The sequence below is a fragment of the Dendropsophus ebraccatus genome, chromosome 4, assembly GCF_027789765.1.
Source record: "Dendropsophus ebraccatus isolate aDenEbr1 chromosome 4, aDenEbr1.pat, whole genome shotgun sequence".
Classification (NCBI taxonomy): Eukaryota; Metazoa; Chordata; class Amphibia; order Anura; family Hylidae; genus Dendropsophus; species Dendropsophus ebraccatus.
The window spans coordinates 43,733,675-43,752,384 of record NC_091457.1 but is presented as its reverse complement, the minus strand read 5'-3'; the positions used below and the strand labels follow the sequence as shown (position 1 = coordinate 43,752,384).

Genomic DNA, 18,710 nt, shown 5'->3' with positions numbered 1-18,710 from the left:
TGTTTGATAGTTCTCTCTCTACCCAAACAGGCTGAAATCTATCACCACCCCAATTACTCGTGGTTCAGGCTGCATGAAGTGATGACAGGTTCCCTTTAAGGGCATGTTCCAGTTCCCAATTTTTTTTAAAATGTAGTTTTAAAGCCAACTGATAAATGAAGCACATGTATGAAAGACATAAGACTTTTTACATTCATTCTTGGTTTTAATAAAAAATAAATAAAATGAAAAAAGATTGAAAAAACAATGTGGACACTGTATAAAACTATTTATGGTCAGAAGACAATTGTCCAGAATTGGAGCTGTGTTCAGGAAATAAAACAGCAATGGCTGCAGAATGCTCTATGTGGGGGCAGGCCATGGTGACAGGCAGTGTGTAGACTCCAGGTCACTGTGAGCAGGGGCAGAGAAGATTTACATTTGGCACCTCCTCCATAGATGGGGGGGGGGCTACCAGATACAACAGCCCCTTTCCACCTCATTTCATAAACCCACTCTGAAAGGTTTCTCTAATAAAACAAATCCTTACAATACTTTATATGAAAAATATATATCTACCATTATGCGCTATACTGTGTCCAGTTCTGCACTTGATAATTTTTGAAAAGGATGGAACTATGCACTGCCTGAACATGCAAGTGTGCTCTATTTATTCTGGAGGACATTCATTCTTGTCATCATATATTGTTTTCCATGTTACAGTGGAGCTGCAGTTAAATGTTGCTGATGCTGCTGTATTTTATCATCAAGTTTTCTCAACAGACATACAGCTTGCAATTCTCTGGTTTGCTTAAGACATAAGTTATTTTAGCTTTGTATTTATCTGCTTTTGAAGCAGACACCAGCATGGAGGAAGTAAAGGGCTGCCACAATTCTATTCCCCTCCTACTCTACTTCATACTGATGTAAATGGAGAATACAGGCCGCAAGTAAATGAAACTATCAAACTCGTAAAGGCAGTCATTTTTCATAGTTTATTAAAAGCTTAAATGTACACCCTGCACACCTTAAGATGTTTATAAGTGGAGTGTGTTAATAAACATAGTAGCATTCATAACTAAAACACTGCTATCTCTGAACTACCCTGGAACAGAAAACGAAACAAGCGCTGTAAGAAATAATTTCAAATGTCTTCACTAAAGGAGGGCAGCCCATAATCCTGTTACATAGAATACTCTTACAAACCTCTCTGGTAACAGAAAACATTCACAAGCTTACATAATATTTTCCTCTTTATTTGAATAGACAGAACATATAAAAGTCTTTTACACACATACTACAGAAACAGCCCATCCCCATATCTGTACCGTCCTATAACTCTCTTTACTTGCCCCTCTTAAACTTCCCAGATGGGGTGCCTGCTGTTTTTGCCTTTTTCTTGGCCGATCCTTTAACATCAACCTCCTTCCTCTTGGTGGAGCTGACGGATCCAGTGACCTTGAAAAAGTCATCTAGTCGGCCCTGCGTACTGCCATGACGGTTCTTAGCCAGCTTCTTGGCTCCATTACGTATACGGTCTTCACTGAATTGCTTTTCCCCACACATAAAGGCAACCAGACCCTCCTCATCTGGGTCGACCCACTTCAGTTCTGTGTTATTCGCATCAATCACTTCAGGCTCTATGAAGAGCTGGCGAGCTTCTTTGTGCAGCCAGTTCTCAGGCACAGGGTATTTCTTAAGGTCGATGTTATCCATTATCTCTTCTATCGTTTTATGCTGTCGAATGAGTTCAATAGCCCTCTTTGGACCAATACCACGAATGGTCTCACAGTAGTCACTGCCCAGCAGTATACAGAGGTCAATAAACTGTTCTTGTGTGATTCCTATATCCTGTAGAGCTCGGCTAAGATGAAACTCCTGGATTGGCAGCTTTTTGGCCTCACTAGCAGTGAGGTGACGCAGCAGTAGAGGAGTGCCAAAAGTCAACGCATCCATATCTTCAGTGGCGGCAGCATACACTTTCCCAGCTTTAACCAAAGCAGCACATGTGGCCTCGGCCTCACAAGGTGCATCAACGTAGGGGATACCCATCAATGTGAGCAGTTTTTTGCACTCTTCATTGTGTTGTTTTGTCACCTTCACAAGCCTTTTATTGAATTTCTCAATGTTCTCAACTTCACCTGCTTCCTGTGCTGCCTCTAGCAACTTCTCTGCTTCTGCCCTCCTTTCACTGCGCTTCGCCAGTTCACCCGACTTCAGCTGTGGTGGCTTCCCATCAAAAACATACACAGGCTTGATGCCATGCTCCACCATACGGATTGTACGATAGAACATGCCCATTAAGTGACTGGTGGTTTCACCTTCCTCATTCTGAAGCATGTTACCATCCTGACGCACAGCTATAAGAAACTGGTAGATACACATAGAAGCGTCCACTGCCACTTTACGCCCAAAGTAACTCTTTATGTCATTCTCTTTTATGGCTCCGGGTGCCACATCAGCGATCAGCTTGGCTAGTCCTTGAATTCCCATTGCAGAGTTGTTATGCAATGAATGTCTATAAACTTTGTAATATGTCAACCTAAAATACAGGAAGAGAATGTTTATTAAAAGTGGACCTAGAGTATGCATAATTTATACAATATTTATTTCATCATATAAATTACATTATCCTTTAAAGGACAACTCCGGCGGGACCCCCCCCCCCCCCAAAAAAAAAAAAACACAGACACACACAGACACCATACTCACCATCCCTCCGGTGATGATCGCCACTCCATTCGCCCGCCGTCCGCCTCACCGTCACCGCCGTCCAGCGATGTTTCTGACTTCCGGGTCCTGGGGATGGAAAAGGCTGCCAGTGCGCTTGCGCACCGGCAGCCTTTTCATTGGCTGGAGCGCATCACATGGCTTCCAGCAACCTCAGCCAATCAGGGCTGAGCAAGCTGGAAGCCATGTGATGCGCTCCAGCCAATGAAAAGGCTGCTGGTGCGCATGTGCACCAGCAGCCTTTTCCGTCCCATTCACTCTCCATGAAGACGCCGAGGAGGAAGAAGACCCGGACCGCCCCCCGGCTCTGACGTCGTTGTCACCAGATGCCGCCCAGAAGAAGAGGACCGTGACTACCGTCATAGGTAATGTATACATTCTTTAACTTCCGGGGGGGTCGGGGGTCCAAAAGTGGGGGAAGGGGGCTAGACCGGGCATTTAACCACATTACAAAGTTATATAACTTTGTAATGTGTGTTAAATAAGCTAAAAAAAATTCGCCGGAGTTGTCCTTTAAATTGGTCTTATTAAAAATATCCCTTGTTTGATTTGTTGCTTCATGCCACGGGGGCAATATGCAAAATTTAAGGGTTTTCCCAGACAACTAAGTACAATGCTCGTCTACAGTAGATATTGCACTTACATAATTGTGATAGCGCCCCCTGTTTTTTTTAATTCACATTGCAGGCAGCCAAAAAAAAAAAAAAAAAAAAATCGGTGCTTCTTTTCACCAGCACAATAGGTGTATTTTGCGTATAACTTATTTTTTTTTTTACATATCACTGTATTCAATGAGCAATAATATTTCTTTTTACAGAACAAGTCATTTTTTAATGGAAACCTTTAGGGTACATATAAGCATTCATTTTTTCTGCTCATATAGTGCGGCACAGCCTGTTTAGTATGCCTTGTGTATAGTAATTTTAGCTGATGTGGCATGCATGTGTTGTCTGCTTTCATGACTCCTTCTTCCCCTCTAATATGGCTCACTGAGTAGCACCTACATTTCCCAGAATGCTTCAGTTTTTGCATTGGCAGAGGAGGCAAAGTAAAATGAATGTCATTGCTCTCTCAATAAAACTAGTCTCTCTATGTAATCCTATGTGATGCAACTTCAGCCTGTCTCCTTGCTATATGTTTCTCCCTGTCAGCTCTTATAGCTTGACACATAGATAGAAAGCCTTTTGGTTTTATGTCATAGGACACAGACAGGATTCTGATGTGCCTGTCAGGGTAGTTGTAGAACTCTGAAGGTAATTATTGTATGGACTTACTGCACTGGTAGAAATTATATATTTAGCAGTACCCTGTACAGAGAAACATAGATTTAAGCAGAAAAGGCAGAGCTTGGTAGGGAGGCGAGTCGTGCGGGAGCTGCCTGAAGGGAACTGATAGGAGACAAAGAAACTGATCTATCTACACAGAAACACCAACTTTTGTGGCAGGATGTTGGCTGTGCACGTGCCATGCACAAACGTAATTCATTTAAGGTATGGACAGCTATATACAACAAGCCATTAGCGATTCTGTCAACCTTTTACACAGAAAGATAGAGAAGGTGCCGTAAGATGCAAAATAGTTATTAGTTTGTTATTCTATCTTCTCTCCTGTCTATGTTTTTGCCTCCTTTGGCGTATTAAAGGAGAAGTCCGGCGAAAAACTTTTTTCCCTATCCCCTCCCCACATAAGAAGTTATATAACTTCTCAATGTACACTCATTACTGATTATATCCCCTTACCAGATTTTTCCTGCTGCCTCCAGCCACCGGAAGTTGCATTCTTCCTCTTTTCTTGCCTACGTCACGACGAGTCCCTGGTCCCCTGCTGGGTCGTGACGTTCCTGAGGCGTTCCTCTGAGCAGTCAGCACGCCTCTGAGCCTTGGCACGCCTCCCAGCTCATACACATGCAGGCCAGCCAATCAGCACGCCTCCCAGCTCATACACATGCAGGCCAGCCAATCAGCACGCCCCCCAGCCTCATGCTTATGCTGGCCAGCCAATCAGCACTTCCTCCTTCCTGGACCTCCCATTTCTGGTGACATGGTTCTCAGGGCAGAGAAAACAGCTCTGGAAACCATGTGACCGCTCTGTACCCAGCCAGGAGCAGCGTTTTTATTATGGTGGGCTAGAGTGAGCTGAGGTCGGCAATGCTCTTCCCATCCCCCCCCCTACAGGAACCTACAACAGTGTACACTGACAGCAGCAGCAGGGAGATCAGTGCTGGGGTCTGTTCTCAGTGTTCTCCTCAGCTATATACACGGAATAGAACCCCAGGATCAGTGTACACTGACAGCAGCAGCAGGGAGATCAGTGCTGGGGTCTGTACTCAGTATCATCCTCAGCTATATACACGGAATAGAACCTCAGGATCAGTGTACACTGACAGCAGCAGCAGCAGGGAGATCAGTGCTGGGGTCTGTACTCAGTATCATCCTCAGCTATATACACTGAATAGAACCCCAGGATCAGTGTACACTGACAGCAGCAGCAGGGAGATCAGTGCTGGGGTCTGTACTCAGTATCATCCTCAGCTATATACACTGAATAGAACAACCTGCAGCAGTGTGGACTGATAATAAATACTGAAGCTGGGAGGTGTCCTGCTGCTGCTGTCAGTGTACACTGATCCTGGGGTTCTATTCAGTGTATATAGCTGAGGATGATACTGAGTACAGACCCCAGCACTGATCTCCCTGCTGCTGCTGTCAGTGTACACTGATCCTGGGGTTCTATTCAGTGTATATAGCTGAGGATGATACTGAGTACAGACCCCAGCACTGATCTCCCTGCTGCTGCTGTCAGTGTACACTGATCCTGGGGTTCTATTCAGTGTATATAGCTGAGGATGATACTGAGTACAGACCCCAGCACTGATCTCCCTGCTGCTGCTGTCAGTGTACACTGATCCTGGGGTTCTATTCAGTGTATATAGCTGAGGATGATACTGAGTACAGACCCCAGCACTGATCTCCCTGCTGCTGCTGTCAGTGTACACTGATCCTGGGGTTCTATTCAGTGTATATAGCTGAGGATGATACTGAGTACAGACCCCAGCACTGATCTCCCTGCTGCTGCTGTCAGTGTACACTGATCCTGGGGTTCTATTCAGTGTATATAGCTGAGGAGAACACTGAGAACAGACCCCAGCACTGATCTCCCTGCTGCTGCTGTCAGTGTACACTGATCCTGGGGTTCTATTCCGTGTATATAGCTGAGGAGAACACTGACAACAGACCCCAGCACTGATCTCCCTGCTGCTGCTGCTGCTGTCAGTGTGCCAGCCTTACACCTCAATGCAAATCTCTGTTTTTGAATGTACTGGGCATTGCCAAACTCAAAGAGGAGCTGTTGCTAGTACAAGTAGAAGTATATATGTATATACACCAGTGCTAGCAACAGCTCCTCTTTGAGTTTGGCAATGCCCAGTACATTCAAAAACAGAGATTTGCATTGAGGTGTAAGAACAGGGGTGGGAGGTGAGGAGGATAAAGTGTGACCGGCTTATGCAGGCACTGAGACACCTCTGTCTGTTCACTGATGATAAAGTAAGGAGGGGGTGGTGCAGGGGGAGATAGCCTGGCAGCCCAGCAGACACTGGACAGGGGATGCAGGGGGCAGGGATATAGGCTAAGAGGAAGAATATGGGTGGGATAAAGAGGAGAGGGGAGTGTACAGTAGGTGTGACAGAGGAACAGCAACAAGGAAGAGGAGGTGGGAGCTTAGACAGGAAGTTAGGAGAGACCAGGTGATAATCAGAACAGGTGATGTGGGGGTCAGAGAGTGGCGATTATGGGCTCAAACTGTTACTATACAAAAGGTAGACAGGATCCCTTGTTTATTTGGTAATTGTTTTTTTTTGAACAGACCCTGGAATTCTCCTTTAAAATCAACAAGTGATTTCAAGCATACAAGAGCGGCCTATACTATCTTCTTCTATATGTATATGGTTTAGATACGTGCTGCTACACTATGAAGCTAGGTGGGAACCTGGTGGTCTCCTCCCTGGTTACTTAAATAAGTAGGTAATATTCCTCAGGTTTTTTGATTTTCCTTTTCTGCAAATGTGAATAATCTCCTAAAAGGTATACCCATAAGTGTCTCCTACACCCCACAATTAACTTCAGATCAAGATTTGTTTTGTTTTTTTGCTGAATGAGCTGTAAATTTTTATTGGTACCATTCATCTGGCAGAAGCCACCGTTTGATAAATTTTATTGCCACTTTTTTTTTTCTCTTTTTAGCAACAAGGTCAGCTGTTATTTAGTGTTCACCATGCTGCAAAAGGTGTATATATATATATATATATATATATATATATATATATATATATATATATATATATATATGTAGGCTGCTATGTATATATTGTACTTTATACTATATATTTGTATATTATGGATGGTCACAAACACAATGATACCTGTTGTGTAAGTCGGGTCAATTTACACAGAAAGATTATCTGACAGATTATCTGCCAAAGATTTGAAGCCGAAGCCAAAGCCAGGAATGGATTTGAAGAGGAGAGAAAAGAGGAGAAATCTCAGGCTTTCCTTTATGACCTGATGTCTGTTTATAGTCTGTTTCTGGCTTTGGCTTCAAATCTTTGGCAGATAATCTGTCAGATAATCTTTCTGTGTAAATGGACCTTTATGTAGGGGGGGAGGATAGAGGGGGTCTGCTGCCGCGGCTCCTATTCTACAGAGCGACGGCTGCTATTACAGTCGTTAGTATTTCAACATGTTTGAAAGACAAACAACGCAACGATCAGCTGACATGAACGATGTCAGCTGATTGTTGCCTTCTGTTCCACAGGACGATTATCGGCCAAATACGGACGATAATTGTTCCGTGGAATAGGGCCTTAAGCAGTTACATTGTGGCTGATGGCCTATAAGGGAAGGCGGCTTGTCTCGATTCCCTCATAGGACAATGTATCATTGGCAGCGCTTATGACATCTGCTCCACCTGTAGGAGTTCCCCAGTGTATTCTTACACCACGCTCCTGGATTTACTAAATTGTCACAGACATTGATACATCAGAAGCATCGACACAAGCCTGGCATAATGGCAGAGGCTGACAGCAGACGGGCAACCCTGTTTTCCAGAAAATGAGGCATAATGCATGGTTTACAGGATAATGGAAAACAAGGCATCCCCCGAAAGACCCCTGCCGATAAGGGGAGTGGGGGGGAGGTATGGGGGAGGTGGTTGGTTGGTTCTCAATTCTTGTTCAACAATAAGTGTTGATTCTTCCTCATGGAAAAATAAGACATCCCCTGAAAATAAGACATAGGGGATATTTATCCAACATGGTGTAAGGCCCCGTTCCCACTGAGCAAAGCTAGCGGAATTCCGCGACGGAATTGTCCGCCGCGGAATGCCGTTAGCCTCCCGCTCATAATGGGACTCTATGGGAGGCGCGCGCTGCTGCTCTATACGCGCTGAAGAATGAACATGTTCATTCTTCAGCGCGGACAGGGCAGGAGCGCGCGCCTCCCATAGAGTCCCATTATGAGCGGGAGGCTAACGGCATTCCGCGGCGGACAATTCCGTCGCGGAATTCCGCTAGCTTTGCTCAGTGGGAACGGGGCCTTAAGTGAACCTGGCTCAGTTTCCCCTAGCAACCAATCAGATTCCACTTTTCATTCCTCACAGACTCTTTGGAAAATGAAAGGTGGAATCTGATTGGTTGCTAGGGGTAATTGAGCCAGTTTCACTTTACACCATGTTTAATAAATCTCCCCCACAGTGCATATTTGGGAGCATAAATTAGTATAAGACGCTGTCTTGTTTTCGTGGAAACAGGGTATGTGAATCTGCTTTATTTACTAGAGTCTATTTAGAAGTTTGCGCCTACAGTAAATGGTGCCCCCTCGCAGGTTTGTCTCCATCTGCTGCACCTGACAGAAGGCGGCCTATCCTGAAGATGGCGTCCAAGGGGCTTCACAAATTCGGGTGTTTGAGCAAAAATTGAGTAGCACCAAAATTAGTGTTATAATAATCACAAAATATGACGCTGTGATGACGTCAGCCTATTGTGCCGCCTTCAGCAGTATTGTATTGTTTTGTAAGAGATGGTGGGCGCCTCTATGCGGTCTGCAGCAGCTCTATGGCCCCTTATGAATAGTCCATAGCCCCTGCACCTTTATACACAGCAGCAGCAGCCATGACTGATCACAGCACAGTCTTCTACACCTACACAATACATGTCTCAGAGCCTGTGCAGCCGTAATACACCGTTATCATCACTCCCCTCACGGCGCTCACACTTACCAGCCTCCTCCAGGTTTTCGCGGGCTACTGTGACATCAAATTCCCGCCGTTCTGACGCGTACCAAACCTTCCAGCACCTGGGGACAACGGCTGTTCTGATTGGACGACCCGAGCAAAGCCGCGTTCTGATTGGAAGGTAGAATGCAACGTCACAGTACAGACGGCTGAGCGTCTCAGTGGCCATATTGTGGTTGGCAAAATGACATGCAGTTCGACGCATAGGCTTCCTCTATTGGCTTATGGTATCACGTGTTCTTGAGGTGACTTGTTTCCGCTCCCAGAGTTCCTAGCGGTGTCCTTTGACCCCGTTTTGATTGTAAGAGACGTGGCGGAACCGGGAGCGCTGTCACCGATAAGATGGTGAGAATAAGTGTGTCGCGGGATTCCCGGCTGTTGTTGTATTAGGTTGGGCTGTTATCTAAGAATAGTATATGCTTATGTACTATATAAGCTCTGGGTGACTATGTGACTGCGCAATTCTAATGTACAATGTCGCAGACCTTGTATTCATTCTACAGGGATGCTGCTGCCTTAAGCTATGTTCACACTGTGCGGTTTCTTCTAGTGAGATCGCTGCACAATGATGTGTTTAGCAGCTATTTGACTCTCTACCTTTAGCATTGGAGCACAGCAGCTAATGCTGAGGGTTGGTGGGGGTCCCAGTGGTTAAACCCCCGCAGATCAGGGATTTATCATTGTGTAGAATTGTGCAGTCATCTCTCCCCTCACATCGCCCGCTACTAAGGGGCATCAGATTATTAGTGGTGTCCAACAATTGGCAACCGCTGCTGATCACTTACATTGAATCTGTCACCTAGAAAATGAGCGCCAAAGTGCGGTCAGTGCGGCAAAGTTACTGGGCAAGGGATACAAGGGATTATGGCCCGTGCAGTTATTGTGTTTGGGGGTTTGGGGTACCCTCTCTATTCTTGGCAAATATCTGAAATAGAAACATAGAAGGTGGTCAGAAAAAGACCACTTGGTCCATCTAGTCTGCCCTATTAGTTTTAGTTTATCCCAGGCAGGTTTACATTCTATTATTGAAAATTTACCAACCACATCTGCTGGAAGTTTGTTCCAAGCATCTACTACTCTTTCAGTAGAGTAATATTTTCTCCGGCATTCCCTCTGACCATCTCTGCTGATAACTTCTGCAGTTAAAGGGGTTATCCAGCGCTATAAAAACATGGCCACATTGGCACCACTCTTGTCTCCAGGTTGGGTGGGGTTTGAAACTCAGTTCCATTGAAGTAAATGGAGCTTAATTGCAAACCACTCCTGAACTGGAGACAACAGTAGGGGGAAAGTTTTTGTAGTGCTGAAGAACCCCTTTAAGAAGGGGTTGGGAGTGTGTTGTGGGTGTTGTGTGTGTGTGTGTGTGAAACCATGCCCTCACATGATGTACAGTAGCTGCCCGATATTGCTGTTATATCAATAACATTGAACAGTTTCGGGGGAGGAAGTAGAGCGGCGGTTAGCAGTACAGGTAGGGTCTCTTCTGCTCTGGATAACCCCTTTAAGTCTTTCCTGATAGTTTTATGCCTCACACCCTCTTTTATCAATGTCCTTTTGTAGGTGAGGTCTCCAGAACTGGACACAGTATTCCAGATGTGGTCTCACCAGAGCTCTATACAGCGGGATCACAATCTCCCTCTTCCTACTGATTATACCTCTAGCTATACAGCCCAGCATATGATTAGTTTTTTTCACTACTGTCTGGATGCGCTGGTGACTACAAAAAAATGAGTTATAAAATCATATCCAAAGTGTAAACAAGAGCGGTGCTGTCTCTAAAAGAAGGTGGCCATGGAGTCGTAGCGCTGGATAACCCCTTGGGGGTTAAAATGTCAAAAAAAAAAAAAAATTACTATCCCTAAGTACTTCTCTTCTGAAGTCTTTGCTAGCACAGAACTGCCAATATTATACTGGGATTAAGGATACCTCCTCCCCAATTGCATTCTTTTAGAGAAGCTGCTTTATTCCTTTTCGACTTCTGGAAGACAATGGGGGAGATTTAAAAAAGGGGTAAATATACACCTGGTGTAAACTGCCCACAGCAACCAATCACAGCTCAGCTTTCAGCTCTGGTAAAATACAAGAGGAGCTGTGATTGGTTGCTGTCGGCAGTTTACACCAGGTGTATATTTACACCCTTTTATAAATCTACCCCTATATGTCTATTTTCACTGACTAAACAGGAAATTTTAAAAAAATAACTTTTTTATTTTATTTTTTAATAAAAATTGTGTTCCACATACAAAAAAATAAATAAATGACAAAAAGAAAACCAACCTATATCATTATATTACGTGTAACTAAACTTCATATAGTGATATAGGTTGGTTTTCTTTTTGTCATTTATTATTATTATTATTTTATTTTTGTGTGTGTGAAACACAGTTTTTTATTAAAACATAAAAAAAAGTTATATTTCAAAATTTCCTATTCAGTCAGCGAAAATAACAAAGTAAATTAGGAGATAATTGTATCTGAAAGGATTTATTAGAGACTGTGGGGGAGATTTATCAAACATGGTATAAAGTGAAACTGGCCCAGTTGCCCCTAGCAACCAATCAGATTCCACCTCTCATTTCTCACAGTTCCTCACAGTTTTACTTTACACCATGTTTGATAAATCTCCTCCTATATGTTTATCCTACCCCTCCCCTGCTCGCTGGAAACTTTTCAGGAACAAAAGATGTAACAGTAATTTTGCCTATGGTATTTCATGCCTGCTTGTCGGTAGCACTTGTTATACCTCTGTGAGTAACAGTGGGTTTTGATGACTTTTGCTCTAGGTGCAGTCTTGTTTTCTTGATCTCCTCACAAGCCTCTCTCTTTTTTTTTTTTTATCCACAGGAGCTGGAAGCAATGAGCAGATATACCAGCCCGGTCAATCCGGCAGTGTTTCCACACCTCACCGTTGTGCTCCTGGCAATCGGCATGTTTTTTACAGCTTGGTTCTTTGTGTATCCTTCAAATGAGAACATATACTGCAGGAAAGATAATAATGGTCGCTAATGCTAAAATTCAATTCACACTAAGCTAAAATGGTGGAATTCCGTGGTGGGTCTCTCCCATAGACAGGCTATGGAACACTGAAAACCGCCTGTTTTACTCCGTGTGAACATACCCTAAAACAGAGGTACTGGTTCAGGGAGATGCTTAGAAAGCTGTTCATACACAAAGGGTATATAGAGGGACAGTTGTTGCCTGCCAGTGGTATGATAACCATGCTTCAGACACTGATTGCATATCTCCTATTGAGAGAATGTTGTCTTCCTATTAGGGGTAAACCCTTCTACTGTGAATGTACAATACATTTTATGAAAGTGGGAAACCTTGCACGCCTGTTTATTTTATTATAGTGTACCTATAGTACAGCTATAGACGTTGGTTATGGGCAGCTTAGGTATTGAGCAGATATAACCATTAGAGCAGCATGTCATCTATAGTAGTGTACTGTAAGGCCCTTTTCACATCAAGTTAGTGCTGCATACATATGCATTGGGAAGCACATACAGCCAAACCCATACCCCTATGCAGTCACCTATAGGTGTGCCATGTTGTTTATCACTCCCAATAACCTTGCATGGATATAGGTGAAAGCAAAAGCTGCCATCCAACAAACTACAGGATAATCAGAAGTACTTGAGTTCCTCATAATTTGCAGTGTGCAGCAATGGCCCGTAAGGCCACATTCACACATTCCGTGTTCCACACGGAACAAGGACGTGGAAGGCCTGTAACTGACTCTCCACCACCCGGGCAGCATCTGTGATAAGATGCTGGGAGCGGGGAACAGTACAAATATGCGCCACGCTGTAATGACAGCGCAGTGTGACTGATTCATTACAGCACGGGGCATATATGTACAGTTCCCCCTCTCCCAGCATCTTATCACCGATGCTTCCCGGGCGGGGGAGAGTCAATTAATGGCCTTCCATGTCCGTGTTCCGTGCGGCCTAAAGTCTCCTCATGTCTTTGTGATAGACTCTCCTGGTAGAATTGGTATCCCTTGGACCCGTGTTGATAGGTCTCTGATTAGCCAGCCAACACCCTGCTCTGTCTGCAGATGGGAAGTCTTTCCTTTGGAGAGATTGTTTGGCTTGGCTTAGATCCACAGTTAGGGGGGCATTTATTAAGTCCGGCGTTTTTTACGCCGGACTTAAAAATGCCCCCGCAGCTTCGGTGCTACGGAGATTTATGTAGAGGCAGACTGCCTCTACATAAATCACGTGCGCCGGTGCGCACCGCCGAAAACCTTCGCCAGCTGAGGACTGGAGTAGGTTTTCGGCATATATTTGGGCGGAACGGATGGTAAATCGCGCGGACTCTGAGTCCGCGCCCTCCGTTCCGCCCACTACACGCCCCCGTTCCGCCCCCCTGGCGTACTCGGCGGAAAGTGCCGATTTGCGAATATTTGATTCGCAAATCGGCCATTTGCGTATAAAAAAATACGCAAATCTGCACTTTCCGCCGAAAATCATCCGTTCGCAGGATGATACATGTGGCCCTTAGTGTTCTAGACTCCTAGATAGAGTGAGACTTGACTTGAAGGGACACCTGTTTGCCTAAGAGGTGTGAGAGCTATTTTGCATAATCTTTCTTCATATACACATGATAGTGTATTCATAATTGTTTCCCATGTCTATTTTTCCTTAATGGCTTGCTAAAGCTATGAGGTGACATCCACAAAATACACAAGAGACGTATACAAGGAGCTCCTTATATCACTGGTAGCCTCCCTCTTCATGGGATTTGGAGTTTTGTTTCTTCTCTTGTGGGTCGGGATCTATGTGTGACCTTGATGGTAAGTAGAAGAGTATTGCCCATTGCATCAATTATTACTTTCACTTTTGTCGTGGTGACATTACTTCTGTTTGATGATGTGTTCATAACTTTGTTAGTTTGGATCAGGCTCTCTCTAATCTTCCAGTTTTCTCCCCAATCCCCAACTTATATTTTAGCCATGTAGCTGATAGATAACATGCTCCATACATCTAATGTAAGTGCCAGTACACCAATTGCCTACCAGTTAACTGGCTTGTTCTGTTAGCTGCTTATAACTAAAATCTGTGCTACATTGTACTGTGTGATTGTGTACTAGTGGCACCAGGTTACTGGAGCTCAGCTTCCATTCACTTTAATGGTACTAATTTCATTTAAAGTGGTGCAGCGCTGATTTTTTTTAAAAAAAATCTAGCGTCACATGACAAGGTTATATTATTTTGTCATGTGGTTTTATTACCTTTCTTGTTGGCATTTATGGTGTCCAGGTCATCCGGCCCCCTGACGGAAGTCCATTAGTCCAAATCTTTTTGGCCTGGCAGCCATCTTGGGCCAACGTGTCAAGCTGTAACGATTTGGGGGCTGGCCAAGCTTCTGTCCCCTGTTATGTCAGACCCCAGCTCTGCACCTGTCTGTGACCTGGGTGTTGGCGGTCACATATTCTACAGCTTGCCCAGCTTCTATTGGCGCAATCTGCAGATCATGTGACTGCCAAACCCACGTCACAGGGAACGGACACTCAGTCAGCCCCCAAATTGTCACAGCATGACGCCTTGACACAGGATGGGCGCCGGGCTAGTGTGTCGACAATTAAAAAGGATTTAGACTAATGGACGTCTAGCGGGGTTGGACGACCCAGACACCGTGGATGCCGGCGAGAAAGGTAATAGCACCACAGGAGAAAGTTATGTGGTGCTGAGGTGATTGTGGCATAAACCAGAGCTCTGGAGTCAGTAAGTTGCAGCACTGACTCCTGAATTGTATCAGGCTCCGACCCTGACACCAGGGGAGTTATTTATCACACTGGTGTAAGGGCCAGTTCACATGGAACAAAAGAGATGAAATCCCGCCAGCCTCAGTGTCATACAGGCTATCTATGGAAAGGGCTTGTGCGCCATGTCAATTCTGTAAGCGGAGCGGCGCTGAGAGAAGAGGCACACAATCCCTTCCATAGACAGCCTGTATGACACTGAGGCTGGTGGGATTCCACAGCGGAAAATTCCATCGTGGAATTCTGCACTTTTTACTCCATGTGAACTGGCCCTGAAGTAGATCTGGCTCAGAAGTTTCTTCCTAATGTCCTGCATGATCCTGGGGCGACTTCTGAGTGATTAAGTAAAGATATAAAGTAGATTCTGCTGTGTTTGTGCAGTGGATGCAGCTAGTCTCCAGCCTCCATGTCCTGAACAACTCACTACTAACTAACTATTCACCATACACTGCTGCTCATATACAATCATCCAGCATGCAGGAAGAGATCAGCACAGATCTCCCCACACACAATGGACTCTTCCAATTCAGCAACAAATTGCCAAATCGAGACTGCCAACTCCCCCCCCCCCCCCCCCCCCCCACCCTTATCTAATAGGGCCAATGCTTTATTACTAATATATGGAGGAAACTAAATCTATGTGAGAAAGTGTGTATATATTTCTGGTTGTTATAAATAATGTCCTAAGATTGATAGAACATAAACTATATTAATGAAGAACATTTCAAAAAAATTCCTAAAAGTTCAATAATGAAATTTTGAAAGACTTTTTTTTTTTAAAGATGGAGTGTTTGTACATTTTTTTCTGACTCCATGGCCCTGGCATAAACTGTTAAAAAGTTTCCACCAGAAATTGGCCACTACGCTACCCTGTTTCCCTGAAAATAAGACATCCTTCGAAAATAAGGCATAGTGAAGGATTTATAGGATAGCTTAAGATAAGGCATCCGCCGAAAGTAAGACCCCCACCGCCACCAGGATGTTGTCTGGTGTATGATGACAAGTACAGTATATCATAAATGTTGTTTTGGGGTTTTTTTTTTTTTTGTAAATTCTTCATGAAAAAATTTTTCATTCCTCATAGAAAAATAATCCCCTGAAAATAGGACATAGCGCATCTTTGGAAACAAAATGTTATATAAGACACTCTCTGTTTTTTTGTTTGTCTTGGTCTTTGCTGATGGCCATTTGCAGAGTTATAAAGTTGCATTTTTCCTTGAAAGCTGAAGTGCCACACCTGTCTGCAGCTGTGTACCTGGTAGGGATCAGACTGATTTCCTTTAAGGCCTGACTGCTAGGAATGGGAAACAGTGGGGAACCCTGCTATCGGGGCCCTACCGATCACATTTGTACTCTATCCTATGGATTGGGCATAACATCTTCACATGAGAATATTTTACATATTTGTTACATTACTCCTAATGCTTACCCCTCACTCTAAGGGCTTATTCCTACATCCCATCCCCGCCTCCTGTTAAAATGTAATAGGGTACATAAAATGTATTTTCCACAACTCAAGCTCTCACTTTAGAGACCCAGTAAATGAAACATGATCTCTAAAAGCAAAGCGGGTTCGAGCACTTGAATCAACAAATCCTATTCTTTATTTATGAACATTTTGAAGATTTAAAGTCTGGTCGTTTCGAAAATCAGGGGCAGGGGAAGTGTGATAACATGTACGAATTTATCTCTCCCCATGCCTGCGGTGAGTGGCACAACCGGCCATAGGACCCCTGCCGGAAGGCATTTTTCCTCCGAGTTGTGATGATGCCACAACTATGGGAGAAAAGGCCTGTCCCGGCTGATGGAGCGGCATCCCACCCCAGTCACTGAGTAGCTGAGCAGACAGCCCAACAGATGGGTTGTGACGTGCCAGCGTCGGGAGTCTTGAAGCCGGTCCTGCAACACACCGCAGGCACAGGGGGAGGTAATGTTGTACGTGTTATCAGATTCCCCTCTGCCAGCCAGATTTTTAGAAAGGCCGGACTTCTCCTTTTTTTGCTTTTGGACATTGGTTTACTCCCTGGTTTCCTCGGGTGAGCTCCCTGCACGGCTCTCTAACCACTTCATTATGGAGGTGTAGTGAATAAATTTTCCTGGTATAAAGCCGACGTAATTATGATTGTAGCAGTAAATTGACTTCTATCTGTTACTGAATGAAAGCTGCAACCTATTTGTCATTATAGACAACTTTTCCTAAAATGTGTTAAGAAACATAGATCCACACCAGAATGCTATATGTATAAAATGTAAACAATGCCTATGCTACTACAAATTTTTTTTTCTTTCTCTGCTTTACAGATTCTAGCTGAAGTATACATGTTTTGTGTTTTTTTTTCTTTTTACTTCACTCTGTCTGGGGACCAGTATCGGCCGTGGATGGCGGCGTCCACTCAGTCGTTGCACTGTCATTTCTGCAATGAAGATTCTTCTCATGGCGACTTGTTCGCCAGTTACAATAAAACACTTTATTATTACATACATTAACGCGTCTGCCCATTCTTTCATTGTTTTTGCAGTGATACACCACTAGACAGAGTACAAAGCATTATTCTTATATTTATATTGTGGTATTTATACGTAGACAGGATATTTTTTTTTTTATCGTTTTCAGACCCATAGAATAGGGTGGAGGAAGGGGAGAACAGTGCTGTCGTAGGAAGGAAATATAAATACAAATCAGACATTTAAAACCAAAAAATATTAAAAATGCTTTGAGCTCATAGGTCAAGAGATCTCATTTTACCCCTTCCACTACTTCAGGTGCAATACATGCTGCGTAATGAAAGGGTTAAAATGTTATCATGTGATTTGTTTCTTAATTACTGTAAGAAAAAAAAGTATTTACAGGATTTTAATATTAAGAGCAAAAAAAAAAAATTCTTTTTGGGGTGGGGTGTCCAGTTCTTGGGTCCTTATAAGACACAGCTCCATCTCTTTGGACAGCAGAGGCACGCTGGGTGCTTGTAAAGTCTTTGGTGTGCTTCCTCACCATCAGGCGTTCTTGCTGCCCCTTTTGAAGGGCGAGATTTTGGTCCTAGACTGCCATGTTAAGATTAAGTGCACTTCTGTGGTTAGGGAATTAAATACAAAACACAAACAAGGAAAAAAAAAGATTCACATAAAATACAATAAAACATAAAACCTGTTCCAGTATTCAGTAACTTGTAGTGGCTTCTGCAGCCCTGAGCTTGGTGGCAGCATCTAACAGTCCAGAATGCTACGGTACCAGGACTGCAGGACTGACGCTGTCCAGGGAACTTGGATTATGTATTGGGATGGTCAAGAATAGGTGGAAGGGTTGTAACAGAATCATTATATCAAACATACAGAATATCATTAGGATGGAGAAGAATCTGTACCCATCTTCAGCCATTTAGTTCCTCTTCATTGACCAAGAGAAATCCCATGTTTCTTTCTTAGGGATAATTCCCTGTGTCTCCAGTGTGAGTGCCATCTGATATCCAGTTGGTCCCAGTAGGATCCAGTGCTGCTTGGTTTGGTCCAGTGTTGCACATCCAGTGACAGGTGGGATTACCCCGTGGCTGCCTGCAGTCTGGGGAAGGATGGGGCAAGGGAGGACACGTAAAGTGTCCTATTAAAAGGAGAAAATTTGCGTTTTTCCAGCTGATCGATGAATATCAATTGCAGAGTCGGTAAAAATTAAAATAATAGTCTGTAACTTCTGAAGCGTCCACATTAATGTCATAACATCCTGATGCAGCCTATCGGAGAAAGAGATGGTCAATTAATACTCCTTTTAAAGGGGTTGTCTAGTTTCAAACATGAACTCTCATGTGCCCTGTTAGGGAATTCTGAGTTAATAGAGGGCATCCTGTGTTCAGGATACTTTTGAAAAGCGTGCAGAGGAGCTAAAAACAGCATATGTCACTCTGGGTCCTGTCCTGTCCGGCATTACACAGAAGTCCCAATAATTTGATTAGAC

The 18,710-nt window shown here is 44.0% G+C and overlaps 3 protein-coding genes across 7 annotated transcripts in view; 1 reads left to right on the top strand and 2 right to left on the bottom strand.

Moving 5' to 3' along the window:
• Positions 1-955: 955 nt before the first annotated feature.
• On the bottom strand, positions 956-9,153 carry FEN1 (flap structure-specific endonuclease 1). Its single transcript, XM_069965707.1, has 2 exons — positions 8,983-9,153; positions 956-2,521 (listed from the first exon to the last, which is right to left on the bottom strand). Exon 2 carries the CDS (start codon positions 2,470-2,472, stop codon positions 1,324-1,326), a length of 1,149 nt encoding a protein of 382 aa, XP_069821808.1. The 5' UTR covers positions 2,473-2,521; positions 8,983-9,153; the 3' UTR covers positions 956-1,323.
• An 83-nt stretch (positions 9,154-9,236) lies between these two features.
• Positions 9,237-17,245, top strand: TMEM258 (transmembrane protein 258). Its single transcript, XM_069965708.1, has 4 exons — positions 9,237-9,342; positions 11,842-11,951; positions 13,661-13,795; positions 17,066-17,245. Exons 1-3 carry the CDS (start codon positions 9,340-9,342, stop codon positions 13,785-13,787), a joined length of 240 nt encoding a protein of 79 aa, XP_069821809.1. The 5' UTR covers positions 9,237-9,339; the 3' UTR covers positions 13,788-13,795; positions 17,066-17,245.
• The window catches only part of MYRF (myelin regulatory factor), a 105,374-nt gene continuing 103,870 nt past the window's right edge, over positions 17,207-18,710 (bottom strand). For all 5 annotated transcript variants that reach the window (XM_069965698.1, XM_069965699.1, XM_069965701.1 and 2 more), the window contains one exon: positions 17,207-18,489. In XM_069965698.1, coding sequence (XP_069821799.1) covers positions 18,406-18,489 — 84 coding nt within the window. In that variant the 3' untranslated portion in view covers positions 17,207-18,405. The remainder of the gene's footprint in view (positions 18,490-18,710) is intronic.